The sequence below is a fragment of the Dermacentor andersoni genome, chromosome 10 (genome assembly GCF_023375885.2).
Source record: "Dermacentor andersoni chromosome 10, qqDerAnde1_hic_scaffold, whole genome shotgun sequence".
Classification (NCBI taxonomy): Eukaryota; Metazoa; Arthropoda; class Arachnida; order Ixodida; family Ixodidae; genus Dermacentor; species Dermacentor andersoni.
In genome coordinates, this window is record NC_092823.1 from 64,853,983 (window position 1) to 64,868,400 (window position 14,418).

At 46.3% G+C, this 14,418-nt stretch overlaps 2 protein-coding genes and 1 long non-coding RNA gene across 6 annotated transcripts in view; 1 reads left to right on the forward strand and 2 right to left on the reverse strand.

Annotated features, from left to right (window-relative positions):
• Nucleotides 1–5,542, reverse strand: part of disp (RND transporter family member dispatched) — a 481,275-nt gene extending 475,733 nt beyond the window's left edge. For both annotated transcript variants that reach the window (XM_050191005.3, XM_050191004.3), the window contains exon 1: nucleotides 5,365–5,542. The gene's annotated coding sequence lies outside the window, so the exon portion shown is untranslated. The remainder of the gene's footprint in view (nucleotides 1–5,364) is intronic.
• On the forward strand, nucleotides 1,826–9,435 carry LOC129380676 (uncharacterized). The gene is made up of 2 exons (XR_008608865.2): nucleotides 1,826–5,414; nucleotides 5,536–9,435. It is a non-coding gene; the product is annotated as an uncharacterized lncRNA (long non-coding RNA).
• LOC126543912 (uncharacterized) overlaps nucleotides 9,332–14,418 on the reverse strand; it is a 91,542-nt gene continuing 86,455 nt past the window's right edge. For all 3 annotated transcript variants that reach the window (XM_055062411.2, XM_055062412.2, XM_055062410.2), the window contains exon 35: nucleotides 9,332–11,026. In XM_055062411.2, coding sequence (XP_054918386.2) covers nucleotides 10,971–11,026 — 56 coding nt within the window. In that variant the 3' untranslated portion in view covers nucleotides 9,332–10,970. The remainder of the gene's footprint in view (nucleotides 11,027–14,418) is intronic.

Genomic DNA, 14,418 nt, shown 5'->3' on the forward strand with positions numbered 1-14,418 from the left:
AACGCCGGCAGCTAATTATGTGAACGTACTCTGCGCAACGTTCTTTTCTTTCGCGAAGGTAACTCTTGATACATTAATAAGGACCGCCATGGCCGCCTGCCGCGCGCCAAGCTCTGAAAGAAAGTTGCTCGATCGTTAAACAGGAATTAATATGTTTCGCGACGCCTTCTGCTAAACGAGACTTTGATGATCGACGGCTGATGCAGGGCACGCAGACGGGATGACTGCGCACTTTTTTTTTTCAGGAGGCCGTCAGCATTTTATAAATGTTGCCGACTCGCACTTCGCCGCACCGACTTAAGGTTAAAAACGACGTGACTAACGTAAAAACACAACGACGGCGTCAGAGGCACGTGGGACATACAGTCGTTCTTTGAAGTACATGAGCCTTATAGCGGGAGGCGTCCGCGTTCGTTAATGCAAAGCATTATATAAGAAACTCTCAGTAAGGTCAAGCAAGGTTAGTTTCAAATTTTCGGTTCACCTTAAATATCAATAATCTTCGTACAAATCCGGCAAAAAAATAATGCTACAATCTTAAACTAGACCTAATAATGTCGATAATACAGGAATAGCATGAGGATACAAGGAGCAGGTAACTAACGAAATTTAATATAAAACACGTTCTTGGTTTTGCGGGGAGTGCGAAGTGGTAAATCAACTTTGAAGTTTGAAAATAGCCAATCTGCATTGTCTATGTATATAGTAAAAGTTTATTTGAGGTGAGCCACGTGACTATACGATAATTTCATGGTCCTCTGGGCACGAAGGCGGCATCACGAGCAAAAAGTCCGAAGCTCCGCCCCCTGTTCACGTGCTGGAGGCGTAGCTGCCGCACAAGTTACGCAGTATATTCGTCGGATCGACAGCTACCGCCGTACAGCACAACTGGTATAGTGCAACACACGCGTAATGCAGAGCTTGTGTGTTCGACGCTAGATTGAACCGCATTCGCCGGCTCACCCTCACATGCTTTCACTCATACAGAACCTCCCGACGACGGCAGAAATGCGCCTAGAATGTCCATATAATTGCTATCGCAATAGAAAAAGCACCATGTGACAATCAGCGAGCACGGACCCCATTCGCCGCAGCGGCGGCACTACCGCTGAGTCGGTCATATTTCTTCCTTTTTAATTCCAAAACCAAACAAATAATACAACGTCTTTTTTTTTTTTTTTTGAAGATGAAGGCCTTATATCTATGTTTAATGGTCGCGTTGTGAGGTACAGAAGATATCACGTGACCCAAGGAAAGCCAGAAGCGAACCAAAGCATGTCCAGCCGTGTATAAGAGATTATTAATGATTAGCAAATTATTGATTAGTGATAAGATTAAGGTGGATTAAGGTCAATTAAGTTCAGTTAAAGTGGATTAAGGTGAATTAGGGTGTATTAAGGTGTACCACGGAGCATTAAGAAGTAATAAGGTGGTTCCACGTGGATTAAGTAGGATTCAGGTGGACTATAAGGTGAATTAGGGTTGATTAAGATGGATTAAAGTGAATTACAGTAGGCGTTGCAAGGCTTTCGCCTTCGCGTCTCCTAGGCGATAGCTAAGGAGACCTGTGACTTTTTTTCCAGATTACACTACTTCAAATAAATACACCAAATTTGGCAAACTACGAAAAATCGAATATGGCCATTATTCAAGAAAGATTTTCATTTACCGCTAATTTATCATGCCGACCGACCTGTCAGTGTCAGGAACCGCGAGTATGTATGCGCGTAACAGAGCATGTGTATTGCGATAGCAATTATATGGACACTGCTGTCGCATTTCAGCCGTCGCCGTGAGGTACCGTATAACGTCCAAAGGCGATGAAATCGTCGCCGCGCGCCGTATACTGTATGCGCGACTGAAAGCATGCGAGGGCGGGCCGGCGAACGCGGTTCACTCTCGCGCACGCAAGGGAGGAAGCGCACCGTCTTCCGTCGCGCGCAAGACTCCGGGGGCAGAGTGGGGACGGGGCTCCTACTCCGGGCGGCCGAGTGAGCCCGCCCGGGCCGCTGTATCGTGAAAGCCACCTCCGACGGGGACAGTCCACAGTGCGCTGTGTTTTCGCGGCTTAGTTCGCGTTGATGCGAGAGGCAGCGCGAAGGTCAATCCCCTCGCCGTTGCTGCCGTGCTCCCTCACTCCAACGTTATGACAACAACTTTGCACAATCCTTGAGCGAGATGTGTTCATGTTTACCTGCGCGCGCGCGACACAGTGCTTGTAAATTTAGTTAGTATGCCTACGTTTGCAAGTTTATACGGCCTGTAAAACTACTATCCCTACTTCGTATAAAGCTGTCCACTAAGTTGCTACGGCAATCGATGCTTCGCTTTCGGGCCAAACTGCGACTTCTTTTTTTCTTTTTCTGTCCTGTCATGTCACGGCAAGAAAGGTGCAAATAGAGGTACTGTGCGCGGTTAGAGCCTACAGCAGAACAGGAATCCCGACAAAAGCAGGTTTTGTGTTTATGAATAATGCAACTGGAGACAAAAAAAAAATAAAAAACGCAACAGAGCTGCCAAGCATCACAAGAAAGGAAATCTGGTTTGCTGATCGTCATCCAATAGAAAAAAAAATCGCAGTTTTGCCCAAAAGGCGAATCACCGATTGCGATAGCAAATTAGTAGATAGTTATACGAAGTAAAGATAGTAGTGCCACGTCGCAGATCGCTTTAGACACACGAGCGCCGGCAACGCGTCTCTACGGTGTCCGCCATTCGCGTGTCCAACGCCGTGGTAGACGCCGCGGTTGTCTCCACTCTGCACGAAGCGGCGGGCGAGTACATCGAGGCACCCTAGCAGCCGGCGAAGAAGAACGCCCCTCCTCCCTCGGCCTGACCCCCCCACCCCCCACCTCGCCCGCCACAGGAGAGGGCACGCAGCTGGGCGGCGGTCCTCACTCGCGCACGCGAGTTTGAACCGCGTTCGCCGGTTCACCTTCCCACGCTTTCACTCATAGGGAACCTCACGGCGACAGCAGAAATGCGCCTAGAGTGTCCATATCATTGATATCGCAATACAACAAAAGTCGGGACACTCGGCCATCCCGACTGGGTCAAGTCGGGGCCGTCTCGCTTTTCTCACGTGAAAGACTCATGTGCTTAGCAAATGTATGCTTAGCAAGTGTTTAGCATATGTCTAGCAAGTGCTTAGCATATGCTTAGCAAGTGTAAAGGCAGGAAAACATGACATTTTAATTCGATAGTAATGTAGGTCTCGAAACGCGCCGCACCTTGCGTCGTAGACATTGTCGGGACATGGCGAAATTTGCTCGCGTCGTGTAGCAATAAGGTTATATGTATAGTAGCGTACGTTGCGCACAACAAGGAATGAACAAGAGTTGGGAATGTCGTGCCAGCACTTCTAATTTTGTCCACGGGAGGGTTCTGTACCGTGCACCCAGACTTCAGCACATGGCGCTTTTGCATGCGGCCACTATGGGAATGAATCGAACCTCCACCTCGCAACTACTCGAACATATAAGCCCCAAGTCACCCGCGACCGCAGCGCAACGGAGCTCGAACATACTTTCAAAACAAATCTGTGAATTTTGTGCGAGATTCAGCTGGCTGTCAATTGTTACGACTGGCTCTTCCCGAGGGGCTGAATTACTGCCAGTCAGGTCAACATCGGATGGCTCTAGAGAACCCCGCGTGACGTACGATAACACGAAAGATTCTTGGGTGGACGGCTGCCTGCAAATCACCAGCAGTGTGCGCGTACAGCGTTGTGATTACAATAGATTGTATAGATAATTACTCATTACAAATCGACGCTAATTGGATGCTTTCGCGGTCGGTTCGGCTAAACTAAGCAAATAGACCAACTGTGCCGAGATGCAGACACACAATGTCTAATCAGTATTAGCCAACGCCCTTTTTTTCCATTTGGTTCAAATGATAACAAGAATCGGTGAGATTTTGCATTTTGCTTGCACGACGTCATTATGCATTAGCAATAAAGTTAGCATTCTTTTCTTCTAACTGGTAAGACATCTGTATTGCGAAAAATAGATTTCATTGGCAGCTGTTGCATTTACTTTGAGATTCTATGCAGATTCTTAGCAGTTGGACACGGACACGTTGTTTGTTTGCGCGGAACTCAAGTCATGCAGCGTTCTGCACTTTAAAATCTTTCGGGAATCGCTATCAGAAACGAGTTCGGTGCACACAACGACAATGGCATAACAGTTACGTAATGTATTACCCACGAATCAATGCTTGCTCAACCGCACCGTTATATGGATGATGTATCATCGGAACGTCGAGTTGGAACAAAAACTGGTGCCATATGATAGTTTGCTGAAACGAGATCCCTCTAAGCACGTACATGTGGTATTTTATAACATTTCGGCTCACGTGCCGTTGAAGGGTATAAGAGGGCACATTTGCTAAGACGAGACGTTCACCTCCTGAACTTTTCTTTTTATTTCTTTTTTTTTTTTTTTTATGCAACACGACCAGGGACTTCGCGATAAAGCCGATTTTCTCCTCGCCTATGAAGACTCCAGTGTAATCGCGAAACTTCCGGCGTATTCGTCAATTTCAGTTTGTGCGTCTCAATTACGAATTTAAGGTTTTTCGTCGAGCCTGTGGTTAGCACACTTTTGCTCACGTGTGTGCAAACGCGTGTGATGACGTAAGCACGAAAGACTTACGACAGTTCACTTCCTGCTCAGTCTACCCCTTGGGGACGATCGCTGGTTTCGCTGCATGCGAACGGTGCGTATAAAAAAAAATGCACCCCGAAACACACGGCGCTGCACTGCACTGTCATGCACGTTATTTGCAAGCTTGTGAAGGCATGCTGCGTTCAAATTTGCCAGCGCACCAAGACGAGTGTTCCGTGCATATTCGCACGTGCGCGAAGTGGTCCGCTTAGAGCTTCTGTTTCGCAGAGACGCGCATGTGACATGTCAGGCGGAACGGTTCTTCCGAACGTCCGAACGGTGGCTGACAGAAAATGCTGTCAAACACGCCCCAACGTACGGTGACAGGCGACCGTGCCACTGGAGTTGACACCTGCGCCAAGCGTACACACACCGGACGGGACACGCGCGCGATCCGGGCAATTTAGCGCGTAGGCTCGCGCAGTACCGAAATTCGATGCCCCCAGGGGCGCGCAAACGTCGTTTACGCTCTACGAGATTAGCAAATGCGATCGCAAATGTGCTTTTGTTTTATTTTCTTTGCAGCGGGCTTGTCAAGCATCGATCTCTATCGCTAGTGCGGAGGATGGCGAGAGAAAAGAGAAGCAATTGCTGGCCGGGTCCCAGGCGGCAGTTGCGGTTTGTGCACCAGAGGGAGAGAAACAAATGCGGACCGCAAGCTCGGCAACAACCGCATGCAACCGTCTGGTCGACGTACCGTTGGTGCGGGACCTTTGCTTCCCTCCGGGATGCTTGGCAGGATCAGCGGTACGCACGGATCGCCTCGTGATGAGTGCAGCAGAGCTCAGCTGTTACGACGGGCCGGCTCGGCCGTTGCCCGGGCTTTCCTGCTGACCTTGCTTGGCGTTGCACGCGCTTATGTGTCCAGGGTCCACGAGCACTTGCGTCATACTGCCGAGTACCGGGGCCAAGTGGCGACGGCTGTGCGGTCCATGACACGAGAGACGGCACGATGCACAGCGAAAGAAGCGCAGGAGTGCGCTCGCGCGGGGCAGCACTGCACTTGGCGACGGACGGACGCCGCTGTGACTTTTTTGGGAGGAGCGGAAGTGGTGCTGCCATCTGCAGGCGAGTGGCGGCACGGCTTCGCGACAATTTGCGACCTCCGAGATTGCCGACTCAGAGTTGCGTTCGAAAGATACAGAGACTACAGAGGTTCGCAGTCAGATAAAAACTCCAAGTGATCAACTGGTCTAACAAGGGATGTCTAAGTGTGACAACGTCGACTCTGAGTTGTGTTCGGGAAGCGCTGGCTTTAAAGATATTTCTTTTTTTTTTTTACCCACTGTCGATGTCGGAGGTTACGGTGTAGTCATTGAACGTCTCGGAGGCTGTATATTAAGTTTATGTTTAGGAACCTCAAGGTCTGAGTGTCCGCATTTCGTAGCAATCACTTGTAATACAGGAACATATTTTTTTTTTCTTTCTTTTGGCCCCTAGTGTGTATTTTTTATCTAACAAAAGCTGATTTGTGCTAGATGTATTTCCTAGCGCTTCATTATGCGAGAAGCTTAGCGGGCAATTCAAATTTTTCCAGAACGTGTCCAGAATTTGTCATGAGGTTGACCTCAACGTCATGAAGTGCAGTTATGATGGCGTTTGTTAAAAATTCTAGCTAGCACTCGCCGGAAGTTTACGAGGTCAAATTTAGTATCATTCCCCAGCTTCTTATGCGCATTTTTGCTCCTCCTGAACGAATGAGTCTGTGCGATTCAGTAGATGTATGAATTTTTACAACTTTAGAATCGTAGGTTTACACGTAGGTATAGTTTACTCAAGCCATAAAATCTTTGGCACAGCATGGCACATAGGTGAAACCTCTTACTGAACAAAATTCACTATGTCGTGGTTTTAAGCAAGTTTACCAGAGGCACCAGGACCTTTACCCGAGTTCACTCGTGGGAATCACAATAAATAACAGTGTACAGTCGCGGGCACTATGGGCTGCAACGCCCTTGGTTGACGGGGCCCCAAGATAACGCCGGCGCCGACAAACGAAAGCTTTTCATGAACACCATGCATTAATCGGAATGGTGTTCAGTTCCAATTTTTTGTAATGTCAGTGCCTGCGCGTGTAGTCAACCAGGGGCACATGTGTTACAGGCCATAGTGCACGCGACTGTAGCCAACATAGAGTTCCCGAACTACTGAAATGAAGTAGAGTTTCAGGACTCACTACTTTATTTATGACAAGGTTGGGCCAGGTTGAGCCGATGGCTCCTGAACACAACCCCGCAGGCTAAGGTACGTTGAGTGAGGTCATCAAACCTGACTGGAGGCCGTGATCGGTTTGAGCCTAGTGGCATCGTTAGCCGGACTTTTGTGCTGCAGGTTCCAAGTGCCATTCACTGGCACCTAGATGTTCAAGGTGACATGCGATGGCATCTCATTCCATATTCCCCCTTTCCATTCCTTTTTGCCCGACACTAAAGGGACACTAAACAAAAGATATAGGTTCGACTGTATTAGCAAAATGCACACGCACACAAAGGTAGACTTTCTGTGAGATCTTGATCAACCAAGACGCAAAAACGAAAGAGCCGCGGCGCCGCTGCCGTCCAGTTTCCGTACCAGTTCGCCGTGACGTCATGAATTTTAACTGCGTCTGCTCGGCACTATTCCGATTTTTTCGTATCGGTTAATACTGCACTACATCGCAACCTATAGGAGCCGAAGGCTGAACACTTGAGAAATTTCGAGACCTTGTACTACGCCACAACGTCTAGAATAGGATGATACGTTTGTAATCAATGACGTCACGCCGACGTACTCGCGCTGGACTAAAAAAAAAAAACTGGATTTTCATTTTTTTTTTTTTTGCAGTCTTGAAACTTTCATAGTGAATTTACCGAAGATGGGGCGTTGAAAGGATTCTTTTCTCAGCCTAAACTGTTTTGGCGTTTCAAATGTTTTGCCCGCTCAAGGTACAAAAGGGCAAATTTCTGTAACTGCTGTTTAAAGCTTGCTCTTCAAAAGCATGAAAAAAATGGAAGAACTTGTTGCTGGACTAGCTAGTTGGTGCACAACAGTAAACAACTATGGTTTCGCCCAAAACAGACAACCACAGAAGGCATACACAAGACAGTCAGGAAAGCACCTGTCCCGTCTATATGTGAATTCCTTCTGTGGTCATCACCTGCTTCGGGCTAAAATGTTATTACTGTCAATGGATGATGAACTTGCCCAAGCCATGCTTTTCTCAGGACTTTGTTGCTTGATTACAGGATATATGTCCTGAATATCCCCCGCGCCCTTCCCATGACCAGTTGCCGATGCAAGAAGTGTACAGTCAAGAACTTGTAAACAACCTTATGCTTATTTGGACAATGGCAAAATAAAGAACAAAATCGTAAATGCTTGCGGAAAACATGCACAAACTCCACAGGCAAAAATGGAGCCAAAATGCACTTGCTTTCACTTTTTATTTCCGTTTTTTGCCATTTGCAAAATGCCACGTAGAGTTTCTTTTCGTCAGTGTCTGTGCATGTCCCCATCGTTCATGTTTGCATGAATGCTTTTTTTTTTCTTTCTTACAAGTGCGTAGTCGCACCAAAATCATGGATCACCAGGTAGCCCGCCAGTACTTATTGAGCACCTTAGTCCCCAGTCTGCGTATCCATCGTGTCCTTCCGTACTCGAATCCATCATTCATATATTTATCATCAGCTTGCACTTTTAGAGCAGCACTGCACGACATCCCAAGTCTGCAACATCCAATGTGAAGTCCCAATTGCTTTGGCTCACCTGAACATCCCTAGGACTTATCACTGGGACGCCTGCCATCGTAACCGGCACACTCGTAACCTTCTACTAGAGGGTCTGAAGGCAACATTTCCACATGCCTAAAGGGACACTATACACAGACGTATGAATGTTAACTTTATTGTACGAGTAAATTGTGCTTCTGCAACACAAAATTAGCCGCTCTAATCCCAAAGGGAGGCGTGTATAGCCTGAACACAAGAATGACGTGCGACGCGATGCCACCCTATGAAGTTCTCGCACCAGCTTGGCGAGTTGTCGGGCGTCGACAGTGTCTACTCGAAAAATCTGTTACACTGACGTCCTGTCGCTGAAGATTTAGAACAAACACTAAGAAACGAGAAATTTGGCTTTCATTTTTGTTTCGGTAATCAACCTTTTTTTTGGCCAAAATAAATGAAACATGGTCTTCAAAGAACTGCTGCTCGTTCGTGTCCCTATAATGCAAAACTGTTTCACTGGCATTAATATTTAGTGAAATTGTGACTCGTACGATACCGCACAAGCCTGTTTGCCTGCTAGAGTACAAAAGGATTATCCAACATGACCCACTGACAATTACGTGACTAGTGAAGTAGTATTGTTAGCTAACAGCTGTTTATTGTGTGAGAAAGAGTAGGGCTTTAGCAAAGCTCAGTGATCGCATGAGATTTGGCATGCCTAAGCTTTCCTAGGCCTTTACGCTTAGTTGCAGTGCTTTCATGTCCCAGCTGAGCCAGATGAGGAAAAGAGTGACACAGAAATCTTTTGTTTCTTCCCACTAATGTCATGTCACAAGCTTTATATGTATCATGGGTGTTTCTTCTCCCTTCCTGCAAATCAACATCAGCGTGTCACGGAAATCCATAGCAACAGTGTGCGCTGTCATTCCATGACACACCAATAAAACATGCACCAGTAAGTTCAAAACATCTCTTTAATATATACACAGGGCAGTGGACCCAAGAGTATGTACAAATGCCATGAGACAGGCGTAAGAAAACGATTTCCATTCTCTCTTTTTTTTTACAAAAAATGAAAACAACAATGGCGTCCAAGGTAGTGAACGGCATTTGACACATTACACAAGTGTGTTTGCATGGCACTCCTCTTAAATGGCCAGACTTGACTTTATCGAAAAGATCCAGGCTATGGAAAGCCAACACAAAAAAAGATCAAGCTACGGAACACCTGGAAGACAAAATAACCTTTAGGAAATGGCAACAAGATGGCAACTAAATTTAATAGACTAGACGAAAGAAGAAAAAAAAAAAACCTTTGCAGGTACTGCAGTATGCACTATCTCAGGAAAGGAGACTACTTTATTTACAGCCTCGGTAGGAAATAAAATATATTAATAAATGGCTTCAACCGAGGACCAATTGCAATAAGGAAGCGAGTGAACTGCCACGCTAAAGACAGGCCCAAACGTTCGCTGCCATGCAATCACACGGGAAATCGTGCACGACCCCGTCCCCGCCCCTTGGCACGGCGGCGGGCACAGAAGGTTCAGGTCGCGTCAAGGAGACAGTCTTGTATCACAGATGCAGGTCGTTGGGGAGTGGGCTTTGTCGTTGCCGTCAACGCCGGTCAAATCCGTCGCTTGCCGAGGAGAAAAAGACGACGATGTGTCGTCCGCTTAGCATCCATTTTCCTTGCCGTGTCCATCTACACGCTTCGCTTTGCCGCCTCTTCCGTCAATAAAAACGTCTCCACTGTTCCACCATACCGTGCACAGCTTTTTTTTTTTCCTGTTACTACCCACAATACTGCAACAGACCGATGACGGAGATTGTTTTCTTTTTCCTTCAGCCGTCCTTTTTGCTTTTTTTTTTTTATCCTTCAAACCTTCACAGCACAAATGTGCGTGGAAGATGGACAGGAAAAGCGCAGCATAAAACTTCCCTTGTCGAAACATTGCAACGAACATGCCGTTGCACATATGAAGCTCCAAAGTGACTGCTTGGCACCAGGAAAGAAGTAAATCAAGTCACAGAAAAAAGAAAAAAATTAATGTAAAAGGAAAGTAAAAATAAAAATAAAAACACGTGGAGTTATTGTCCATTCATCCAGAAAAGTGCATAAGGCTGATTCCGCATGCAGATGAATGCAGAGCCACTTAAGTGAATACAGTCAAACCTGGCCACTCAACTTTCAGTGAGCCCTTGCCAGATGACCAGAAGGAACAAAATTTAGGGCGGTGGGTTTCGGTGCCAACTGGTGCTTGCGGAGCACCAGAGAACGGCATAGAAAAAAGGCAAGTGAAAAAAAAAAAAAAAACTAAGAAGAGCGAAGAAAGAGGTCGAGAACCTAATGCCAGGGCAAACGGGTACGAAAGCAAAAGACCCAACGATGGCAATGGAGGCATACGTACAAGAGGTGGGGTGGGGGTGGGGGCATAAGTAGGGGAGAGGGGTGGTGGGGAAGAAGGGAGAGGGAGGAGTTGGAGGGAGTCTGTGCAACTACACCCTTTTGGTGTGAACGTACTTACAACAGGCCGCCTATGGGGTGTCAAAGCACACCCCAGACGACCCCCTCGACAGCTGCAGTGGCACGCAACCTTCACGGCGGTAGTAGGAAGATGCTGAGGCGTTTCAGTGCATCCTCTTCCGTCATTTCTGAAAGTGGTAAGGTGATTACAACCGCATATGGTAACCTGCCCCCTTTGGGCTAACAAAACAAAGAAAATTCCTAGATTTGCCCCAGTAAAGACACCAAAAACACTTTAGTAAAATCATCACTGTCTTATGTATGCATTACTCGTCACTGGACCAAAGCTGCTTTTACTGGACAAATGTTTTCCAAGCGACTTTGCCTCCTAGAAAGAGCCGCGTTGCTCCAGTACACATAGTACTGCCACGAGTACTCGTGTATCGTTTGCAGTGACAGTCTTTCTTCGGCTGACATAAATTAAAGGTTATTGCTCAGCGCAGCTCGCCCCTTTCTGTACTGTAATTTTCTCGAATGCTGTCAATGGTTTTATCTGTTGCCTATGTAGTCGTCAAGTCATGTGGTAATCAGATACTGTGCGCCACGCGAGTACTGGGGTAAATTCTGAAGCTCACGCAAGCTTTAGCGATTACACTGGAAGGTTCACTGCAAGGTACAAATAGCCGACGTGTCCGATCTGCAAATCGGATTTTCGTTGGATCGACAAGTGTGCTCGCCGCTATCATTGTGCCGAGTGTTACTTGTTTTGCTTGAGCATAGGCGTTGACCAATAAACAGTTTCGTAACTTTCATTGTGCCACTGTGCTTTGCTCATCAAAATAAAACGTGACAATATTACAGACACGTGTTTGCCCCCAGTAAAAGCCGATCTAGTGCACAATGCTGTGGGGACCAAGTCTGCACCAAAACAATCCGACACATCACAAAGATGGCAGCTCGGTTTGCTGGAATGTGTTGGGTGCATTGGCAGCACAACTCATCGTGCAAGGGATCGGATGGATTTACAGAACATGCTTCACACTCCAGGGAGCAGCGACATCTCGGTTTCTCAATCATTGGCGGCAGGTTTTTACGACTGCGGCACGGAAAAATTAGGGTCACACTGCACTCAATGCCTAAGCAAGAGCGATGAATACGTGAAAATATATGTTGTGTCGCTTTTTAATAACAGCCTTCTTTCACTGACATGTCTGACTCATTTAAGAATTATTAAGAACTTTTTTTCTGAATGCATCTCGCATAATATACCGAATACTGCTGCAAACATATTCAATGCACTGTCGATTCCCTTGTGGAACCACTGTGGTTTTTACATCGAGCAAAACCTCGTGCAATGCATCACAAAAGGCACCGTCACTTTCGCCACTGACCTCGGATGCTTTTAAGCCAGCCAAAAATTAGCCCACAACAACTGCTGTAAAATTCCTTACCGAGTTACAGCTCGTCACCAGCACTGGGCATCGCAGGATTAAAAGAGCAGCGCATGTAAATTCCCTAAATGATTTTGAAATGCAACAGTACAAACACTGGCGACTTTTGCTCAAGATTTCCATTATTATCAATATTGATGCTCTGTAAAACTACAACGAAAAATATGAAAACAGTACAAGGAGTGATAAATTGCAAGGAGGCTTTAGCCCAATCACTTGTGTGATGCAATATCTGGGGTCATATTCTCAAGTGTTTACTCTAGAGGATAAGATCACTCTCGCGAGACTGAGTGACGCTGCATGAGAGACATTGGCATATACAGCTGACACCACTCCTAGCACTGACCCAAGCTAGCTATCTTCACACAGGTACCAGGAATGTTGTTGATCGCATCTGCAAAAGTGATCACTCAAGAGACTTTCCCCGTTCTACACTGGACTCTAAGAACTACATGTACTAAAGAAAATTGGTATAATCAACCTTCTAGTTAAACTGCTCGCTTGTTCACACTAAAATTTCACACGGAGATGGCATTTCAGTTCATTTAATAGACACTTTTAGTTTAGCGTACGGAACTATAGCGTACGATATACGCTATAATATAGCGTACGCTAAGCAGCGCACGTTTTCTACAATTTTAGTTGGCCGGCAATATCTTCGGATCTCAGAGGCCATATGCCGTCGTTGCGGCTATTTAGTGCCTGTAGCGCTAGGTGGCGCTGACATCTCGACTGTTTCTTTCGTTAGGATTCGACTCGTTCGAAACGAGAAGCGATCTCGAAAACACCACGAGGTTATCCATAATACTCTGTCATCGAAGCAGCCTGAGACTAAGCGAAAGCTGTTTACACAGTCATTTGCTACGAACGGAGTGCATTTTACAAAAGCAACACCAAATTCAATTCGAAGCGGGCAGCCGGGACTGCCGCCATGTTTCCCACAAACTCCGCAAACCACGCAAAAATGCTAATGCTAACTCGTTTGCGTTGCATACGCCCGCTATTTCGTTTAGCGTTCAGCGCATGCAGAGTGACGACCTGCTATTTTTTAGCGTACACAATGGTATAGCATATGCTATACTAAACTGTCTAATACCTTGCCTGAATACAATACCTGCTCATTTTGTGCAGAATAAACCTAATCTAATCATCCCGAAAAAAAAGTAAAGCGCACTGTATCAGCAACAACACAATGGCAACAGTGGTGGTGTCATCTGGCAGCATTACGACAAGAAAGAGCATGCACTATGTTTCACCCTAACAATGAAAGATAATGTGACCACTGTTTTCACTAAGGCATTTAACCTCGCTGATAACGCCAGTGTGCCAGTGGAAGGTGGAGTATGTATCTCCAGCGACATGCTCATGCATTGTTGCTAACAGATAAAGTGTTGGGCAAAGTGGACTCTGCAAACTACCTAAGCATTGACATCTGCATCATGGTCTGCATTGCGATCGATGACATCATTGTCCAAGTAGTCCGCGATGACAATGCAGCGGAAGATGATGGTGACGCGGATGAGAAAGAGGAAGCACCGGTGCGGCCTTTGTTACTACAGGTGATGGAAGGACTGAATCATGTACTACTGTTCTTCAGTTTTGAAAAGAAGGAGCCTTTCGACGCTATCGCTGCAAAACAAGAGAAATCGACCACGGATTTCTTTTGTAAAAAAGCGATGGTTCCTGAGGTACTCCCACTGCTTTCATCATCAAATATAGCCTTCTGTTTATCACTTTCAATAGCTTGAATTTCGTATATTCGAATTAACAAGTGTTTACTCTCGTTGCAATTCATTCTGAGTGACACACAGTCCTGCACCGAAATGCAGCATACTATTTGAAACCTTGTTATGATGAAATCACATCCAACAAGAAAATATCTTCGTTACATCTGATATTCGCTACAAGCATATAGTATTCTTTCCATGCTGATACAACCAAGGAAAATTTAGATTCAGTTCATTATATAGGCGTAGGCTATACCGATTTTGGTATGTAGTAAACAAAATAGACCACGAAATGACACCTCTGGGCGAAATTTGGGCGTGAACGAGCTGGAGGTACTGCTGCAAGAGTGGGTACACATTGCAGAGAGAGACGTCGGCCTCGCGTTGGCCACACGGGTGGAC